The 20,368-nt window shown below is 43.3% G+C and overlaps 3 protein-coding genes across 4 annotated transcripts in view; 1 reads left to right on the top strand and 2 right to left on the bottom strand.

The window, feature by feature from the left end:
* The first annotated feature begins 4,139 nt into the window (after window positions 1-4,139).
* Window positions 4,140-7,932, top strand: LOC135539851 (cathepsin Z-like). The gene is made up of 6 exons (XM_064966029.1): window positions 4,140-4,288; window positions 5,410-5,573; window positions 6,134-6,313; window positions 6,435-6,585; window positions 6,925-7,090; window positions 7,329-7,932. The coding sequence occupies exons 1-6, from the start codon at window positions 4,173-4,175 to the stop codon at window positions 7,452-7,454; spliced, it is 903 nt and encodes a 300-aa protein (XP_064822101.1). The 5' UTR covers window positions 4,140-4,172; the 3' UTR covers window positions 7,455-7,932.
* Window positions 7,933-9,383: 1,451 nt separating this feature from the next.
* nelfcd (negative elongation factor complex member C/D) lies at window positions 9,384-16,957 on the bottom strand. 2 transcript variants are annotated; one of them, XM_064966027.1, is made up of 15 exons: window positions 16,754-16,957; window positions 16,443-16,555; window positions 16,251-16,360; window positions 15,965-16,074; window positions 15,662-15,769; window positions 15,413-15,565; window positions 14,866-14,996; window positions 14,337-14,502; window positions 13,284-13,418; window positions 12,929-13,068; window positions 12,681-12,795; window positions 10,471-10,566; window positions 10,220-10,360; window positions 9,936-10,065; window positions 9,384-9,855 (listed from the first exon to the last, which is right to left on the bottom strand). In XM_064966027.1, exons 1-15 carry the CDS (start codon window positions 16,808-16,810, stop codon window positions 9,821-9,823), a joined length of 1,740 nt encoding a protein of 579 aa, XP_064822099.1. In that variant the 5' UTR covers window positions 16,811-16,957; the 3' UTR covers window positions 9,384-9,820. The 2 variants fall into 2 exon arrangements, with proteins under 2 accessions (XP_064822099.1, XP_064822100.1); XM_064966028.1 differs by having other exon boundaries at window positions 16,443-16,552.
* Window positions 16,958-17,607: 650 nt separating this feature from the next.
* Window positions 17,608-20,368, bottom strand: part of LOC135539849 (lysine-specific demethylase 5B-B-like) — a 33,432-nt gene continuing 30,671 nt past the window's right edge. Inside the window, exons 25-26 of the mRNA XM_064966026.1 lie at window positions 18,665-18,919; window positions 17,608-18,458 (exon numbers count right to left, since the gene is read on the bottom strand). Coding sequence (XP_064822098.1) covers window positions 18,324-18,458; window positions 18,665-18,919 — 390 coding nt within the window. The 3' untranslated portion in view covers window positions 17,608-18,323. The remainder of the gene's footprint in view (window positions 18,459-18,664; window positions 18,920-20,368) is intronic.

Raw genomic sequence — 20,368 nt, 5'->3', positions numbered from 1 at the left:
CGCTTGCTATGGGTGGGTGTTGCTATGGTGACCAGTGAGTTGAGATAAGGCTTGGCTTTACCTAGCAAAGACTTCTAGATGACCTGGAGCCAGTGGGTTTGGTGACGAGTATGCAGCGAGGGTCAGCTAACGAGAGCATACAGGTCGCAATGGGGGGTAGTATATGGGGCTTTGGTGACAAAACGGATGGCACTGTAATAGACTATATCCAGTTTGTTGGTGGCTATTTTGTAAATGACATTGCAGAAATTGAGGATCGGTAGGATAGTCAGTTTTATGAGGGTATGTTGGCAGCATGAGTGAAGGAGGCTTTGTTGCGAAATAGGAAGCAGATCCTAGATTTAATTTTTAGATTGGAGATGCTTAATGTGAGTCTGGAAGGAGAGTACAGTCTAACCAGACACCTAGGTATTTGTAGTTGTCCACATATTCTAGGTCAGAACCGTCCAGAGTAGTGATGCTAGTTGGGTGGGAGGCTGCCGGCAGCAATCGGTTGAAGAGCATGCACTTAGTTTTACTAGCATTTAAAAGCAGTTGGAGGCCATGGAAGGAGTGTTGTATGGCGTTGAAGCTCGTTTGGAGGTTTGTTAGCACAGTGTCGAAAGAAGAGCCAGATGTATACAGAAATATACATATATACATACATACATATATATATGTATATATATATGTATACAGAATGGTGTCGTCTGCGTAGAGGTGGATCAGAGAATCACCAGCAGCAAAAGCTACATCATTGATATACACAGAGAAAAGAGTCGGCCCCAGAATTGAACCCTGTGGCACCCCCATAGAGACTGCCAGAGGTCCAGACAACAGGCCCTCCGATTTGACACATTAAACTCTATCTGAGAAGTCGTTGGTGAACCAGGCGAGGCAGTCATTTGAGAAGCCAAGGCTATTGAGTCTGCCGAAAAGAATGCGGTGATTGACAGAGTCGAAAGCCTTGGTCAGGTCGATGAATACAGCTGCACAGTACTGTCTTTTATCGATGGCGGTTATGATATCGTTTGGGACCTTGAGCGTGGCTGAGGTGCACCCATGACCAGCTCGGAATCCAGATTGCATAGTGGAGAAGGTACGGTGGGATTCGAAATGGTCAGTGATCTGTTTGTTAACTTGGCTTTCGAAGACCTTAGAAAGGCAGGGAAGAATGGATATAGGTCTACAACAGTTTGGGTCTAGAGTGTCTCCCCCTTTGAAGAGGGGAATGACCGCGGCAGCTTTCCAATCTTAGGGGATCTCAGACAATATGAAAGAGAGATTGAATAGGCTAGTAATAGAGGTTGCAACAATTTCGGCTGATAGTTTTAAAAAGAGAGGGTCCAGATTGCCTAGCCCAGTTGATTTGTAGGGATCCAGATTTTGCAGCTCTTTCAGAACATCAGCTGTCTGGATTTGGGTGAAGGAGAAGCGGGGGGGGGGGGGGGGGCGTGGGCATGTTGCTGCAGGGGGTTGCTGAAATGTTGGCAGGGGTAGGGGTAGCCAGGTTGAAAGCATGGCCAGCCGAAGAAGAATGCTTATTGAAATGATCGATTACTGTAGATTTATCTGGTGATAGTGTTTCCTATCCTCAGTGCAGTGGGCAGCTGGGTGGAGGTGCTCTTATTCTCCAAGGACTTTAGTGTCCCAAAACTTTTTGGAATTAGTGCTACAAGGATGCACATTTCTGTTTGATAAAGACAGCCTTAGCTTTCCTAACTGACTGAGTATATTGGTTCCTCTTCCCTGGAAAGTTGCATATTGGGGGGGGGATATTCGATGCTAATGCAGAACGCCACAGGATGTTTTTGTGCTGGTCAAGGGAAGTCAAGTCTGGGGTGAACCAAGGGCTATATCTGTTCTTAGTTCTAAAAAAATTTAATGGGGCATGCTTAGTTAAGATGGTGAGGAAAGCACTTGTGAAGAGCAACCAGGCATCCTTTACTGACGGGATGAGGTCAAAATCCTTCCAGGATACCCGGGCCAGGTCGATTAGAAAGGCCTGCTTGCTGAAGTGTTTTAGGGAGCGTTTGACAGTGATGAGGGGTGGTCATTTGACTGCGGACCCATTACATACGCAGACAATGAGGCAGTGATCGCTGAGATCCTGGTTGAAGACAGCAGAGGTGTATTTAGAGGGCAAGTTGGTCAGGATGATATCTAAGAGGGTGCCCATGGTTATGGATTTAGGGTTCTACCTGGTAGGTTCCTTGATAATTTATGTGAGATTGAGGGCATCTAGCTTAGATTGTAGGACTTCTGGGGTGTTAAGCATGTCCCAGTTTAGGTCACCTAACAGTACGAACTCTGAAGATAGATGGGGGGCGATCAATTCACATATGTGGTCCAGGGCACAGCTGGGTGCTGAAGGGGGTCTATAACTTTATTAGTCCACATGATATGGACATTTGTCTTCTGCTTTTCTTGGAATTAAACATTAAGCAATCTTATATGCTGCATGAAATACAAAAGTTGACAACCTTGCCTGGTAATGTGGAATACTTTTATAAATAGCAGGCAAGCTGTGGTCGTGTTCCACTGCTCAGTTGTTGAAAGCATCAACCAATGGTTGCCTAGCACATTGACTTGTGTTTAGCTGACATGTAAAACCTATCCAAGTGTTGTAAGATCTGTCAGCAATGCCTAGACAAAGGAACGCACCATATATATTTAAAGTTCTTAAGTATAAATATTTTAAAGTACTACTTAAGTCTTTTTGGGGGTATCTACTTTACTATTTATATTTTTGACAACTTTTACTTCACTACATTAAATATATTAATTAACTTTTTACTTCATAAATTTTCCCTGACACCCAAAAGTACTCATTACATTTTGAAGAATGCTTAGCAGGACAGGAAATTGGTCCACTTCACACACTTATCAAGAGAACATCCCTGGTCTTCCCTATTGCCTCTGATCTGGCAGACTCACTAAACACACATGCTTTGTTTGTAAATTATGTCTGAGTGTTGGAGTATGCCCTTGGCTAAAAAACAAGAGAATGGTGCAGTCTGGTTTACTTTATGTAAGGCATTTGAAATGATTTATACTTAAGTATATTTAAGTATACTTAAGTATATTTAAAACCAAATACTTATAGACTTTTACTCTAGTAGTCTTTTACTGGGTTACTTTTACTTGAGTAATTTTCTATTAAAGTATCATGACTTTTACTGAAGTAAGACAATTGGGTATTTTTTCCACCACGGATCATTTGCATGGAGCAACATTTGAATGCCACAGGTTATTATTATTTATTTAACCTTTATTTAACTAGGCAAGTCAGTTAAGAACCAATTCTTACATTTACATTTAAGTCATTTGGCAGACGCTCTTATCCAGAGCGACTTACAAATTGGTGAATTCAACTTATGACATCCAGTGGAACAGCCACTTTACAATAGTGCATCTAAATCATTTAAGGGGGGGGGGGGGTGAGAAGGATTACTTTATTTACAATGACGGCCTACACCTGCAAACCCTAACCCGGACGACGCTGGGCCAATTGTGCGCCAGTTGTGATACAGCCTGGAATCGGACCAGGGTCTGTTGTGACACCTCTAGCACTGAGATGCAGTGCCTTAGATCGCTGGCCACATTGATGCAGACAAGCCTGTAAAATGGTTAACATTGTATCAATAGCTCTATTGAATGAAACTTGCAATGAAACATGCAAGCCTGTAAAATGTAAATGTCATATTTTGGCAAGCCTCAAATTGTAGCATACCAATGCATCATTTTCTGGATGTTGCAAGTGCAGGTTCTGCCCATGTTATGCCCATTCGGGAATATTACCCCCCCACCCAAAATGTAACTTTTTGAAAGGATTATGATTAAAGCTAAGGGCAGTGTTTGGTTGGTTAATGAATTAGAAGGTGCAATGTTTGTAAAACAAAATCAATTCAGCTGTTCCTATGTGTGTAATGTACTGTAATGAGTCACTAATCACGGGATGGCGTTTGCGACGTGGTTGTTCACGTAGGTCGAACTGCAGTTAGCACTGATCTATAAACCACCTCGTGCTGCCTGTAAAACCAGCAATCAATGGCAGTGAAGTATAATCCTTATGACACAAAACTCTGCGAGTCTGCGCCGCGTTTACGCCTTGTTCAGGTTGACCCTCGTGGTGAAACAGTATAAAAATCCCAACGAGTTTCTAAGAAGTCATATGACAAATATTTTTCAACATGGCTCGGTCACTGTTGTTATTCGTGTTTATGGTGTCGGGTGTCTTTGCTGGACGCTATTTTAACGAGAAGCAGCCATGCTATAGACCCAAGCTGAACAAGCACAATGGATTCAGGTAACTTTAGCCGTGATGTCTTCCATCACCAAATTTGATATGTCTAGTGATTGTTCTTGAGCTATAAATGGTAGCTAGTTGTTGCAACATGATTGTAGTAGTAACTTAGATTGTTTTTTTCCTTCGCCGCGTTTGTTTTGTTGTGTGGTGTACTTTTTTTTTTTTGTTTATTTCATATAATCGTAGCCATCTGATATGGGAAGTAGTGCGGCCAGCAGGCGCTTATTTTTTGCCTCTAGTGGTTTCAATTGTTTGTTTTTTTGTTCTGTGTTCTTGATTTGTTCAGGCGTACTTTGCCTGCATCTTCTGCACGCCATTGATATTAGTCAGTCACTGAGCGAGTTTGTTCTACATAGTATAACCGGGTTAATGGTTCAAATGTTGACTAGTTCCTCCGCTTTAAGACTTAGCCATGATGCGCCTTCTGTAATATACTGATTATCTAAAGTTTTAAAGCAATCAAAGCCGACGGAGACAAGGTTTCTGACTTGACTGTGGTTAGAAGGAGATGACTATAGTATGGGCAGATTTTGACCTGTCATCCCATTTTGCTATTGGATAATCACAGCTCTGCCAAGCTCAATCTGGTCCGGTTTTGCATGGGACCTTATGAGTGCTTAGGTCCTTCATGCTTGCAGAGTTTGAGCTGCTCTACATTTAGAACGCTATCGTGGGCCTCCCGAGCAGCGCAGCGGTTTAAGGCACTGCATCAGTGCTTGAGGGGTCACTACAGCCCTGGGTTCGATTCCAGGCTGTGTCGCAGCTGACCGGGATATCCATGAGGTGGTGCACAATTGGCCAAGTGTGCGTCGTCTGTGTTAGGAGAGGGTTTGGCCAGCCATCGTGCTCTAGTGACTCCTTGTGATGGGCTGGGCACATGCACGTTGACTTCTGTTGCCAGCTGTATGGTGTTTCCTCTGATGCATTGGTGTGGCTGGCTTCCAGGTTAAGCAAGCAGTGCTGCTTGGCGGGGTCGTGTTTCAGAGGATGCATGGCTCTCGACATTCGCCTGTCCCGAGTCCCGTCGCTGCAATTCCTGCACGGACAAGACTAACGACCAATTTACCCCCCCCAAAAAATGATATCTAGAGCACCTTGTACCCTGTCATGTCTTTCATCAGGACGATGCCCCGACCCTACGAGTTCCTTGAACTCAATGAGCTCCCCAAGGCCTGGGACTGGAGGAACATCAATGGCACCAACTATGTCAGCACTACCCGCAACCAGCACATCCCCCAGTACTGTGGCTCCTGCTGGGCACACGGAAGCACCAGCGCCATGGCAGGTAGCCTAACCTCCAGCTCGCCTTTCTGCTGTCATCTAATTTGTACAGCTCATAGAAATTAACAAAGCATACAGTTTACATGGTACAAATGGACAGGATGAAGATCGGACTGTAAAATTCTATTTGGCTATGGATGTCTGCAAACCTTTGATTCTATATAGGTACACGGTTGCAAAGCTTGGTAATTTCCCTTCAAGATGAGATTTACCAATCTAAAGTCATTTAAACTAGATTTTATAATGTAAGTGGAATTGCAATTGTTCAAACATGACTGCCTGTCAGGCATTTGACACCTGACCCATTCAGGGGTTGGCCTGGCAGGGAAGTTTGTGGCAACATCTGACTGCAGTTATAGCTTCATGGTTTCCTGTCATTTGGGTTTCCGGTAAATCTGTTTTTAAAATGCAATTTCCTCCTGCTCATACAAGTAATCCTTTATCATAATACAATGACTTCAGAATCCTAGACTTGTCCTTACTAAGTTTGGCTTCAACATTTATGAGCAGATTCTGGAACAAGTATTGAATTAAGACTGGTTGTTTGTGTGCTCCTTTTCCCAGATCGCATAAACATCAAGCGGAAGGGAGCCTGGCCATCTGCTTATCTGTCAGTTCAAAATGTGGTGGACTGTGGTGAGGCTGGCTCCTGTCATGGAGGTGATCACACTGGGGTGTGGGAGTATGCCAACAAACATGGCATCCCTGACGAGACCTGCAACAACTACCAGGCCATTGATCAGAGTAAGGCCTCAAGATCCAGCTGAACAGTCACTTCACTTGGTTCAGCAGTCATTCCCATTAGACTTTATCACAAAATTTAAGATTGTGGTTCATTTGGCATTTCTCCGATTTTGTCTTGCAGCGTGCAAACTGTTCAACCAGTGTGGCACCTGCACCACATTCGGGGTCTGCAACATCATCCAGAACTACACCCTGTGGAAGGTCGCAGACTTCGGCCCTGTCAGTGGGAGGGAGAAGATGATGGCTGAGATCTACGCTGGCGGACCGATCAGGTTAGGAACTGGACTTGGTCAACTTGGTGACTGTTTCTCTTATGCGCTCCTCCTGTCGTGACGGTGTATGGCTTTGCATGAGAAATAGAGCCAAGTCCGTCAAACGGGCACCTACCACAGTGTCAGTTTTTTCACATGTCTGCCGTGAAACAAAGTGACCCCATAGTAGCACTATGACTTAGGAAGTTAGTGAAGGAACAATTCATTTTGCTTGTCTGTATGAAGTTGCTGCTTAATGTTCATTGGCTTACTGCAGCCATGTAACACTATCCAAGTATTCTCTTTCCCTTCCTGCCCCTCAAAACGTACATACAAACGCCTTTTTTTTGTCCTTGGTAGCTGTGGGATCATGGCAACGGACAAGTTGGACGCCTACACAGGAGGCCTGTACTCTGAGTATATACAGGAGCCCTACATCAACCACATTGTGTCTGTTGCCGGCTGGGGCCTGGATGAGAATGGTGTGGAGTTCTGGATCGTCCGCAACTCCTGGGGAGAGCCCTGGGTAAGCTTATCAAATGAATACCATGCATGCCATATTATATCAGTCTGTAGTGATCTCCTATGGAAACTGCAGCAGAGAATCCTGTTCTGCTACAGAATTGCATTGAGCTCAAGATCGGCAAAAAACCTAGCCTATAGCTTGTCCTGTAATTAAATTGACTTTTCTGTTGCTCATGTACCATCAAGCATATTTATCTAGCTGACACTCCAGATTGAGGAAGTTTCTATTTTCTTGCCAGGGAGAGAAGGGCTGGTTGAGGATCGTGACCAGTGCCTACAAGGGAGGAAGTGGCAGTCAGTACAACCTGGCCCTGGAGGAAGACTGCATGTATGGAGATCCCATCGTTCCCAAGACCTACGTGTAGACAACCGGCAGTGGAGCCAACCAGTTTATTTTAAACACAATGCTGTCTATTCTATGCATATCTACAGTTTTCTATGACAATCTCAGGCTACATTGACATTTTAACACTGTAAAATCAGGGAAAGGGAATACATTTTTTTTTTTTTTTTGTGGCAACAAAACATTAGTGCTTTGCCTTGGGAACAAGTGTGACTGCAGATGTGCACAATTAGCCAAAGATCAATGCCAGTAAGCAAACAAATTGCTGTCAATGTTTGCAGGGGTAGCCTTCATCAATTCTGATGCCATATGTCTTTTGTTCATGATAATTAACTCAAAGATTGTATCAAGGCACTGACTCGTGTGATTTCAGTGCTGACAGAGTTTATTTACATTTGTTTGAATGTGCAAGTTGAATCATTGACTTAAACTTTTAACTTGTATTTAATCTGGGTCTTATTGTTTTTTAAAAATGTAATTAAATGAGTTTCAATATGGAAGCTATTGCATTCATTAAGATTCAGCCTGGAACAAAATCAGACGCTTCTAGCGGTTTCTGAAACTGTGGTATGGCGCTTGTATTTTAAGAATTTGAACCGTTCAGGCTATTGACCACATTCCTAAAACCTAAGAATCTCGACCGTGGCTGTGCGTTCTGGTTCCCTCTGATCACAGGTTGCATCAGAAGGGAGTGTCAACTGCAATTTGGCCTCCATAAGAGTAGTTGGCTAGGCTTTCAACTCCCCATTTAATCTTGCAACTGACTGGGTTTGAACCAGGTCTCCTGCATGTCACGACACTGTTAGCCCACTTAGATAAAGCCTATAGGGACAATTTTTAAAGGACAATCAGCTTATACAGAGACTAACTCAGGACATCTGTTTCAAACATGTGACCACCCTCCTGAAGTATTGTAACACACCATGCTATTGAAAGTGGCATTTTTCAATTGATAAAGGGGTGACAATTTAGGCTGAGTCACAGATCCACATCTGCTACATGCGACCCCAGTGGTTAAACCAGTGCAACTAGAGAAATCCCGTGGCACCATTGTAAAGGACATCACGTTGCCTGCTTAGCGAGTTACTTCACGCTGATATAGCTTTAAATGTGCAAGGGGCGACACTTTAGACTAACCACCTGCAAAACAAGTCAAGCTCCAGCAAGGTTACTCGCCAAAAGAGCGTGATTTTTGTTAAGAACCTTGCTTGAGACCCAATGAAGTTAGGTTCAAATCTCCGGCAAAGGTAACATGTGACTGACTGGGTTTAGCCATTGGTCATGTGACTTTGACCATCTAATGGTCGGAGACCTCAACATTTGCATTGTCTGGCACACAGAGACCTGAGTTAGAACTCCAGTTAAACTGACGTCTCAGGCAAGGTTGCTCATCACATGCATTCTGAAGATCCTTCTGCTTGTTTGCCATTGTTGTGCAGCAGGCCTGATTAAACCCAGTCAGTTATTGGTTCTGAGGTCAAAGGGGGTGTAATGCGACTTGGTTCGATGAACCACACATTTAATGAGTAACCTTGCAGGAGACCTGGTTCAAACCCAGTCAGTCACAAGAGCAAGATTTATTAGGGAGTGGAAAAGCTATCCTTAAGAATACAGTTGAAATCCCTTATGGGGGTCAAATGGTGGTTGTGACTCACTTATAAATCATGAAAATACAACTTCAATTTATGAATTAAATTGGCATTAAATCAATATCCAAATACAATCGTTTCGTGCTAATGCGATCTCTGCTAATGTCAGAAATTGTGGTGTGTTTGAATCCAGGCCAGATGAAACTTGTTTTTATACATTAACTTGAACCACCTCAAAGGAAATGATGCAGCATGGTGGATGATTGTAACTCATTGTCTTGTCGTATAAATACCGGTGATCTACACTTACCACTGTACAATTAACTGTTGCTAGGTGAAAAAAAACAAATAAAACCAAGACGTCAAGATTCTTGTCAAATTGAAAAGGGGAACTTTTCAATTAACATTTATAAAAATCAAAAGACAATGCAACAAAAAAATGGATTTTGAAACCTTGGCACATACCAATGGAAACTACAGTGAAACCAATGATGGAGCTGCACTGTAAAACAAGTTATCCTCAAACCTCCAGACCCTTAATAACTGTGATAAGCAATGATACACTACAACATCCTTTTAATTCTCAAAGTCATGTGTTTACGCCACATTTGAGGAGAACGCAAAATCGTAGGTCAGTCTTTATGAAATTGGTCTGCCTCAAAATTGTTCTATTCCTCATCCACCAGTCCACAGCAGAACACGTCAAGGTATGATTGGCTCATAACCGAGGTCACGCCTTCTGCCCCTCCCTGGTATTCCCACTACATCCTCATCCAAGGTGGACCCACCAGCGTCATTCTCAGTTCATCATGATGAAGTTGGATTTGCAGTGAGCTGAAACAGAGCATAAAGATATTTCAAGTTGGGCAAAATGAAAATATGTATTCATATAATCAATATGTATAATGACTGACCTATAAACTCAGCCACAGGATCGTGTTCTCCCTCTGTGCGTATTGTGCCAGCGATGCTGTCGTTCTCCAGGATTGGCAGGAACAGCTGGACAAAGTCTGAAGTGTACGGAGGGGCAATCACATCCAACACCTGATAGGGCAAAAATAAACATTTTCAATTCCACTACCATTTCCTCAAGCGCAACTACGTTGGACCGACAGACCAACAGTTTCTTTAGAATGTTTCACTTCTCTTTAAAATGTGACCTCTTTGACAGTAGTTTCTGGCTTAAAGTGTGCCTTACCTCTGTTACAAAGTAGCGGATGAGAGAGATGTCTGTGTTGAGCTTCTCCAGGCACTTGCGGATGTATCCGACCACAGGCAGCACGTAGCCTCGACTCAGCAGGTGGACCATACGGTCCAACAGGGTCTTCTTCAGTTCCATCTGACAGGGACAACAACACCCATACAGTCAGCTAAGTCATCTGCTGAAAGTCTATTGGACAGCTGCATGGGTCCAGATTAAGCCTACGCACAAACGCAAAACACACACACCTGCTCCATGACGTCGAGCTGCGAGTGTTCGGTCTCAAAGAGCTTGATCAGTAGATGGAGGACCTGTGGGTGCAGAAGCTGGTGACAGGTGCTGATCTGGGAAATAAAAACATGATGTTCTCATTACTCTCTGTCCTTAACACCGAATTGCGGATCAGTCCAAGGCCAGGATTCAATCCGGACCGCAGAAGATCCGTGTTGTAGTGCGGTTGATGTTTAAAAGGTCATTTCCGATTGAGCCGACATCTACAGCGTTTACTTTGAACGCAATCTCCGCGACTGCAGTAACGTTGCCTTTCAATGATGCATAGCTAAAAAGCGGTGATTGGATTAAAAACCTGGCCCTAGTATTTAAACACCAAAATAATTCCAAGAATGACAGTTAAAGGCACAATCTGTGTCTGCATCCCAAATGGCACCCTATTCACTATGTACAGTGCTTTGCGAAAGTATTCGGCCCCCTTGAACTTTGCGACCTTTTGCCACATTTCAGGCTTCAAACATAAAGATATAAAACTGTATTTTTTTGTGAAGAATCAACAACAAGTGGGACACAATCATGAAGTGGAACGACATTTATTGGATATTTCAAACTTTTTTAACAAATCAAAAACTGAAAAATTGGGTGTGCAAAATTATTCAGCCCCCTTAAGTTAATACTTTGTAGCGCCACCTTTTGCTGCGATTACAGCTGTAAGTCGCTTGGGGTATGTCTCTATCAGTTTTGCACATCGAGAGACTGAATTTTTTCCCATTCCTCCTTGCAAAACAGCTCGAGCTCAGTGAGGTTGGATGGAGAGCATTTGTGAACAGCAGTTTTCAGTTCTTTCCACAGATTCTCGATTGGATTCAGGTCTGGACTTTGACTTGGCCATTCTAACACCTGGATATGTTTATTTTTGAACCATTCCATTGTAGATTTTGCTTTATGTTTTGGATCATTGTCTTGTTGGAAGACAAATCTCCGTCCCAGTCTCAGGTCTTTTGCAGACTCCATCAGGTTTTCTTCCAGAATGGTCCTGTATTTGGCTCCATCCATCTTCCCATCAATTTTAACCATCTTCCCTGTCCCTGCTGAAGAAAAGCAGGCCCAAATCATGATGCTGCCACCACCATGTTTGACAGTGGGTATGGTGTGTTCAGGGTGATGAGCTGTGTTGCTTTTACGCCAAACATAACGTTTTGCATTGTTGCCAAAAAGTTCAATTTTGGTTTCATCTGACCAGAGCACCTTCTTCCACATGTTTGATGTGTCTCCCAGGTGGCTTGTGGCAAACTTTAAACAACACTTTTTTATGGATATCTTTAAGAAATGGCTTTCTTCTTGCCACTCTTCCATAAAGGCCAGATTTGTGCAATATACGACTGATTGTTGTCCTATGGACAGAGTCTCCCACCTCAGCTGTAGATCTCTGCAGTTCATCCAGAGTGATCATGGGCCTCTTGGCTGCATCTCTGATCAGTCTTCTCCTTGTATGAGCTGAAAGTTTAGAGGGACGGCCAGGTCTTGGTAGATTTGCAGTGGTCTGATACTCCTTCCATTTCAATATTATCGCTTGCACAGTGCTCCTTGGGATGTTTAAAGCTTGGGAAATATTTTTGTATCCAAATCCGGCTTTAAACTTCTTCACAACAGTATCTCGGACCTGCCTGGTGTGTTCCTTGTTCTTCATGATGCTCTCTGTGCTTTTAACGGACCTCTGAGACTATCACAGCACAGGTGCATTTATACGGAGACTTGATTACACACAGGTGGATTGTATTTATCATCATTAGTCATTTAGGTCAACATTGGATCCTCACTGAACTTCTGGAGAGAGTTTGCTGCACTGAAAGTAAAGGGGCTGAATAATTTTGCACGCCCAATTTCTCAGTTTTTGATTTGTTAAAAAAGTTTGAAATATCCAATAAATGTCGTTCCACTTCATGATTGTGTCCCACTTGTTGTTGATTCTTCACAAAAAAATACAGTTTTATATCTTTATGTTTGAAGCCTGAAATGTGGCAAAAGGTCGCAAAGTTCAAGGGGGCCGAATACTTTCGCAAGGCACTGTAGTGCACTACTTCTGACCAGACACATATGGCAATAGTAGTGCACTATATAGGTAATAGTTTGCCATTAGGGACTCATCTATTATATGTAGTGAGTCTACCATAATACCACAACAAAAACATTCTCCCTCAATCAGAGTACAAGCACAAACACCTACCTCGTCCAGAAGTGCCAGGTGGACAGGGGTGTGGTCTGTCTGGAGCTGGAAGTAGCGGGGCTCAGAGACCGTCCAATCAACCCACTTCAGTACCCCCATGGCAACAACTGGGAACCTGGAAATGGACAAAGCGACGATGGTCACCCAAAGGAAGTCTCAATTAACAGTGGTAATCAATTACATTCTTGGAATCCTGTTAGCTACATACAGGAGACCAATGGGTTCATTAGGTTGGCTGCTGGGCTCACCGGATGCACTGGTACAGGGTGCTGAGCTCAGCCACCAGTTCTGTGGCTCCTTTATTCTCATTGCAACATAGGTTATGGACCGTCTCAATGGCCTTGGAGGTGGATTTAAGCTCGTCCTTGTTGATGTTCACTCGCTTGTTCTGTGGATGGACGAGAAGAGAGACACTGTTATCTGGATGTTTTTACTTGAAAAAAACCCCACACAAAAACATGCATCATTGAATAAAATATTCTCACATACCGGGAAAAAACAAAAACATTTAAAATTTTGCACATATGTATGAGCAACGAGAGAAAATCTGATAGACTTCCTAGTATGAGGGATTTATGTCAAGGATGTTTTTGTTTCTGGTACCTTTTTCCATGTTTCAACCACACTGGCAGCATAGGCCAGGATGTGAATGTATTTGTGTTTATGGTCCTGGTTGATCTTTGAGCCCGGCTTGAACAGCGACTGCATGAACAGGTCGAGGAACGCAGGCACTCGGATCTGAAGCGACAACAGAAATACTTCACCCACTATCTCAGAAGACAACATTAACAGCTGAAAGACAAGTAATTCTCAGGTTTAGCATTCTGTTAAGGCTAGCCTGGTTCCAGATCTAAATGGTGCCATCTTGCTAACTCATATTGTTTGTCATCACATCCAACATGCAAGGCCGTTGAAAATATTCCTCCATCGAACTTGGAGAATAGCACCTTATTCCATATGTAGTGCACCACTTTTGATCAAAAGTACTGCACTAGGGCCTCCTGGGTGGCGCAGTGGTCTAAGGCACTGCATCGCAGTGCTAGCTGTGACACCAGAGACCCTGGGTTTGAGCCCAGGCTCTGTCGCAGCCGGCCGCGACCGGGAGGTCCATGGTGTGACGCACAATTGGCCTAGCGTCATCCGGGTAGGGATATCCTTGTCTCATCACGCACTAGCGACTCCTGTGGCGGCCGGGTGCAGTGCACGCTGACCAGGACGCTAGGTGTACGGTGTTTCCTCCGGCACATTGGTGCAGCTTCCGGGTTGGAGGCGCGCTGTGTTAAGAAGCAGTGCGGCTTGGTTGGGTTGTGTTTCGGAGGACGCATGTCTCCCGAGCCCGTACGGGAGTTGTAGCGATGAGACAAGACAGTAACTACTAACAATTGGATACCACGAAATTGGGGAGAAAAGAAAAAAATACATTTAAAAACTTTAAAAGTATTGCACTATATAGTACGAAGGTACATCAGCTGATATCTCAAAGTGCTGTACAGAAACCCAGCCTAAAACCCCAAACAGCAAGCAATGCAGGTGTAGAAGCACGGGGGCTAGGAAAAACTCCCTCGAAAGGCCAGTCCTCTTCTGGCTGTGCCGGGGTGGAGATTTGGGGTGAACCTAGGTTAGAGGTTATAAATTGTCTGGATGCTCCACACTAACCAGCTCTACGGGAGGTGGGTCCATGCTGCTGAACATCTTGAAGAGCACAGTGATGTCGGCAGGGTTGAGTGCCCCTTTGGACAGCATTGCGCCCAGGGCCTGGCAGGCTCGAGGGTAGGCTGCTGCTGTGCCCAATGCCAGAGTAATCTGACTGGCATCATGGCCCCTGACATTAAAACATCACAAGGAACAGTAAAACACTCAAATTAACTTACGTACTTCAACTACTTTGTTCCCGGAGGAACATATAGCCTGTAATAAAATCCCATTCACTGTGTGATAGGTGAGACCATAATTTCTGTCTGTTCCACAAAGCTGCTCACTCAATGTTTATTGTAACACTGGATTTTACAAATAATAATAAAATAATTTGACAAAACGTAGAAATCAATTCAATTAAATAATATACATTTCCTCTAATTAGTATGGAATTCTGCCAAGATAGATGACATTTGTCAATGGCAATTGCTGTCTATAAGAGCCAAGAGCATAAGTGAATGTTGGCAAAATAATGTAGAGGACAGGATACCGCTGATGTGCAGACTTCTGTACTTCCTGGCCGATTCTGCGCATGGCCGATCCACCCTGCTCCTCCTGAGACATGATGGACATCATGGCCTGGGCAAACAGGTATGTGTGCTCCCCGTGACACACCATCTTCTGTGGAATGCAGAAAAGGAGGAGAGAACAGTTCAGCTCCAAACCAACAGACACTCATGCCAAAAGACAGGTAGCCTGTAACATCATGTGGTGTTACCCACGTCCATGCAATTTCATATTACTTAGAGCAATATTGATTGTAGTATCATTTTCGAATCAAAACCTCAAATACATCACATTTTCAAAACCATCAAACCAAGGATTTGTTCTTAGTGAGAATGATAGATAGGCCTAGATCTTTTCTTGGGAACACCCGTGCCGGTATTCATAAAGCGAGGTGTAGGAGTGCTGATCTATAATCAGTATTGCCTTTGTACAACCTAATGAATATAATTATATGGACAGGGGGACCTGATCGTAGATCAGCACTCCTTCTCTACAGGCCCAGAATCTGCATGTGGCTGGGTGAGACTCACAGCGAATTCTGGCAGGTTCTTCTCTAGGTTGTCCTCTCCTCCATCCAGCAGCGTGGCCAGAGAGGTCCTTAGGACCCTGGAAAACACCTCCAGCTGCTGGCACGCTGTCGACACACTCGTGATCTCCCCCTGGTAGCCCGCATCTGAGATGAGCTGAGGACACGCGCACACAGTCAGCAAGGAGGAGGAACATGGCACTGTTTGACCCATAATTACATCAGTTATTAACTGCTGGGTGATCATCAGTACTTTGACAGTGAAGTTGAGCATCAGACAGTCAGGGTGGGCCTCGGCCAGCTTGTAGAAAAGGTCTCTCCAGGTGGTGTGGGCAATCATCTGTTCCAGCCAGGCAGGAGTCTGAACAAACACAGAAGGACAGGGTTACTCTGTATACTATAGGGTTATGACTATACTCTGAGGGAAACAACAGTAAGAGTGAAAAAATACAGTAAGAGTGGGACAAAACAGCAGGAAATCATGAGATCACTTTTCAGCTATCGTTCACGTCCAAAGCATTAGTAGTTTGTCTATCACTGGTGACAGAGATCTCACCTCTCCCTCTACAGTAAAAATGGAGTCTGCCTTCTGGGGGTCAAAGTGCTTGATCAGGAGACTTTTCAAGTGATTCTCTACCCGCTCCTGCACCTGAGCAGGCTCTACACCTGAAGTACACAGAAAGATGGGGGGGGGGGGAACATGTAATTTAGGCTCTCTCTCAAACAGTGTGAGAAACCAAAACAAATTTGCAGTGATTGTGGACGAGTCCGGGCCTTGGTCCCAAACAGCCCACTACATAGGGGAATTAGTGCCATTTGCAGCTCAGCCCAGTGTTCTTTACCCATCTGGATGAGCCACTCTGCCAGCAGGTTGACAGTCTGTGCCACGGCAGAGTAGTTCTCAGACAGGAGCTGGATGACATGTTCAGGGGAGCCACCAGCCTGGAAATATCTGTGGAAACAGAAGTCTCTTCAGGAAATGGTTTGACTCTTCATACACTACTAGACACAAACACGTTCAATAATGGGTTTACGTTTTGAGGGTGTTGAAGACAGCAGGCTCCATGATGTAATCTCTGCTGGAGAACTTCTGTAGGCAGTCCTCCTGAACTTTCCCATCGTTCTCCCCTTCAACATAGTCGTCCTGCTAGATGGAAGTCACATCACTTCAGCCAAGGAAGGAACATCCTAAGATTGTAGCGATCACCATATACATTTGCGATTTGTCTGTCAAGCAATGAATCAACAGTCAGCAACAATGTAGAGCTAGCTCCCTGAACGCTACCATTTTGTTGTAAGGTTAACAGTGTACATTCACCAGCTACATTGTAAAGATTATGCTTACATTGCCATCCGGACCATCCCAGTCTCCAATATTCCTTTCGTAATATTCCTCGTCCATGATGACGAGAGAGTGAGTAGCTTTACAATATGAAGCACCCAGCAAGCTATAATAAAGCAAGTATCGATAATATTTTTGAAAACAAAACAATTGCCTAGGGTAAGCTAGCTAGCTAAAGGGGTAGTTCAAAAACATATATATCCGTCGGATAACTAAATGTCTGTAGAACATACGCCACCTTGTGGCGCGGCAGAATAAATGCATGTTTATGTAAACCGACAGATGCAGATTAATTCCTGTTGATTTGCCCTCTAAAATAATAAGAATACTTGCACCTACTTTAAATAGATGCACGACTGAGGGGTAAACCAAAGTAAAAAAGAACGATATGGAACAGTTTTGTGAAACGGTTTTAGGATTCGCTAGGAGAAAACAAAATGGTGGAAAATCGAGTACTGGGGAAATGAATGTCGTGTCTTCACTTGCAGTGGTTAAAGAAAATACAGTGGGAATTAAAGTATTTTGATACAAATATGGAACGAAATAGCCCAGCATCATAGCGTGCGCTTAATAACAATACATTTTGAAATATTTTAATATATTTGAATGTTAACTGATATTAGGGTTTATTTCAAATCTTTGAAAGATATCCAATATTTCCTTTAAAGTAATCATGATTAGCCCTCTACATCACTATGGATTATTCTATTAATTCTCAACCATTATAATCCCATTATGCTTTCTATAATTAAATATCATTCATGTCCATGAGAGAGACGGGTATTAGATGCCTACTTACTAGTAGTAGGCCTAGTTAAGAGTTTGGATAGCTTCCAAAAATGAAGGACAACATACACTTGTGAGAAAACATTTTATTCCTTATGCAAACTGCAACATATGATTCATATTTACCCAAAGGAGGAAAAAAGTCAAACGATACCAGTGGCAGTTAATTCGCACAGTTCCTTATGTTAGCTAGGTTGCAAGTTAAAAACACCACTTTCAACCTACAGCCTAGGAGGGCATTCTATAGGTTCTAGTATAGAACCATTTCTAAGCACAAACATAGCTCAGAAGAAAACTGAACTCCTATTAATTAGCAGTTCAGTATTTGCTCAGATAAATAATATTAGCTCTACATGAGAAGAAAATGGTTCACATTTCAGATGCATGTACAAAAACTGGGTTCCAAAAATGTTATCCAATTGACTTATTTTGGTTGAAAAATCCCTGTTGTCTTGTTACACATGCAAGTCAGTCAATTGAAAAAGTCTTGTTTCCTCCACTTTATTCTCCTTCGAAGACAGTTGGAACCTCATGCAGTACAATCTGCATCATGTCATTGATTGGAAGGATGAAATTGATTGGCTGTAAAGCCAGCCACTATAACAAAACGGTGATGGAAGAGCCTCAATAACTCTGAAAAGCAGACTGGGCTGGGATCAGGAAGATCAATGAGGAGGCAGTGGGACCAGAGCACAGCGAAGAAAGGAGGTTCACTGGGTGGTTATGCACCCAGAGCTGTGACTTATACTAAAAACTCATGATACTTCAAAACCATTCCTTTTGGTCCTCACTCCCTGATATGGTCTGGCTGTGTGCAGCTGATACAGATGTAGTCCTCTTTTTCAGCCTGCTCTGCAGATACTCCCACGCAGACCTGATGGAACCACTGCTGGCAGCTTCCGTCACACTGGACCCAATTCACCTGATAAAACGAGAGTGGGAAAGAGACACTGGTCAGATTCTGTATTGTTGCTGTATACTCACTTTATACAAATCATACTACATACTATTTTGAATATACTACAATAAGTCTGTTAGTTGATCTCTAAAACAATTTGACACAAGGGGAGGGAAAGCACATTGAAATGACCCACAACATTACGCAGTGGAGGGGGGTGTAATGCTAACCTGTTTCCCCTCTGGCTCTCGGCACCACGGTGCAGCGCACAGGGTGAAGTCTTCATCCGAGTCCGACAGGGAGAGGTCAGAGTGGGTGGCGGTGAGTGAAGAGGTCCCCTTGGCCTCCTGACTCCTCTCCTTGTTCAACTTGGGCTTCTTCTTGCGCGGCTTCTTGGCTTTGTCCTTGCGCTCGGAGCCCTCCTCCATGTGCCGCTTGGTCCTCTTTCCATTCACAGCCTCCTTCTTGGGACAGGCTACTCCATTCTGGTAACAGTAACCACACATGAAGGTCATACACATAATTAGAACACTAGAATGGACATAAACATTCTTATGATGGTCCAAAGATCAGCCATGATTTGCCAGTGCTGTAGTAATTTATCGTCACTGTATGCATGTAAACTAGATAGCCGGCCAGTTTTAGAGGAAATAATCCATAAATGGTTTTCAAATTAACCGCCAATATGCCAACATTCTATTCAAACAATGTTGTCAATCCACAGCCATACACTAGCTGAAATCAGTTGATAGGATTTAGATATGATGTAAATGCAACAAGTACTGATATTGTATCATACAATAGCATTCAGCTTTCCAAGAAAACAACATGAGACATTTATGTTCTGTTTACATATATTTTACAGGATATTTATAAAGCAATGTTTATATAAAACCTGTTTACTATAATTCCATTACACAATTTCTGATCCATCCCATGCCTTTTATTTTCCTGCATAAGTCAAAGGAGGAAATGCCTCTACTGCCCTTCATTCCAATTACACTGGTTTTGGATTTCTCGCTGCCCAAGATGGCTGCCATTTCCACCCAGTTATGAAACTTTGACATATCCCCTCTAGTAATTTAATATTGAACTCGACCAAAAACAATGGAATTGCCATGGAATCTTGTGGGGGAAAGAGCCATGGGGGAATGATCCCGTGTCTCCTCAGAGTACCACAGTACAAGTCATAATACCCATAAAACCTAATGGTCCAACAAAGAAACAGTTCTAATCGTTTTTCCACTATTCATTTTTCCCATAGGGGATTTTGGAAACACTTAAAATAAGGTCTGTTTTGTGTAGCCTTAACCTGGTGTGATATTTTGATAACCGTGTATAGTTTTGATAAGTCACCGTGTCCGAGATTTACATGGTTATCAAAATGTCACGCCAGGCTAAGCCTACACGAAACAGACCTTATTTGAAGTGTTTCTAAAAATTCCCCAAAACTTTTGGAACCATTTTGCTGTTTGACCGCTAGGTTTTATGACACCTCCACTATGGGGCTCTATGGCACCCCAGCAAAATGTGTCTACATTTCGGCTATTCTTTATGTGTATTTCACACGACGTTGACATAAAAATCTGAGTATAATGCTTGTATGGATGTCAACCCCAACACGTTCATGTCATCGTTACCAGGGTAGCCTAGTGGCTAGAGCGTTGGACTAGTAACCGAAAGGTTGCAAGTTCGAATCCCCAAGCTGACAAGGTACAAATCTGTCGTTCTGCCCCTGAACAGACAGTTAACCCACTGTTCCTAGGCCGTCATTGAAAATAAGAATTTGTTCTTAACTGACTTGCCTAGTAAAATAAAAGGTAAAATAAATGTAAAAAAATCTGCATTACAGTTAAAAATGACTACCATCAACAATTTCTGTATGCTAGCTGTGCTAACCAAGTGATACGAGCGGGAGTTGGCATTTAGCAGTC

This window comes from Oncorhynchus masou, chromosome 5 (genome assembly GCF_036934945.1).
Source record: "Oncorhynchus masou masou isolate Uvic2021 chromosome 5, UVic_Omas_1.1, whole genome shotgun sequence".
NCBI classification, from domain to species: domain Eukaryota; kingdom Metazoa; phylum Chordata; class Actinopteri; order Salmoniformes; family Salmonidae; genus Oncorhynchus; species Oncorhynchus masou.
This window is presented reverse-complemented; position numbering and strand designations above follow the sequence as displayed.

What these genes read in the sequence shown, in the direction of transcription:
- nelfcd (XM_064966027.1), bottom strand. Translation starts at nt 16,810, where the DNA reads ATGGACGAGGAATATTACGAAAGGAATATTGGAGACTGGGATGGTCCG. An exon ending in TCCGCTACTTTGTAACAGAG is followed by an intron (nt 10,066 to 10,219) that starts GTAAGGCACACT and finishes TTGCCCTATCAG; the next exon opens with GTGTTGGATGTGATTGCCCC. An exon ending in TCCTGTGGCTGAGTTTATAG is followed by an intron (nt 9,856 to 9,935) that starts GTCAGTCATTAT and finishes GCTCTGTTTCAG; the next exon opens with CTCACTGCAAATCCAACTTC.
- LOC135539851 (XM_064966029.1), top strand. Translation starts at nt 4,173, where the DNA reads ATGGCTCGGTCACTGTTGTTATTCGTGTTTATGGTGTCGGGTGTCTTT. An exon ending in AAGCACCAGCGCCATGGCAG is followed by an intron (nt 5,574 to 6,133) that starts GTAGCCTAACCT and finishes TCCTTTTCCCAG; the next exon opens with ATCGCATAAACATCAAGCGG. An exon ending in TACGCTGGCGGACCGATCAG is followed by an intron (nt 6,586 to 6,924) that starts GTTAGGAACTGG and finishes TGTCCTTGGTAG; the next exon opens with CTGTGGGATCATGGCAACGG.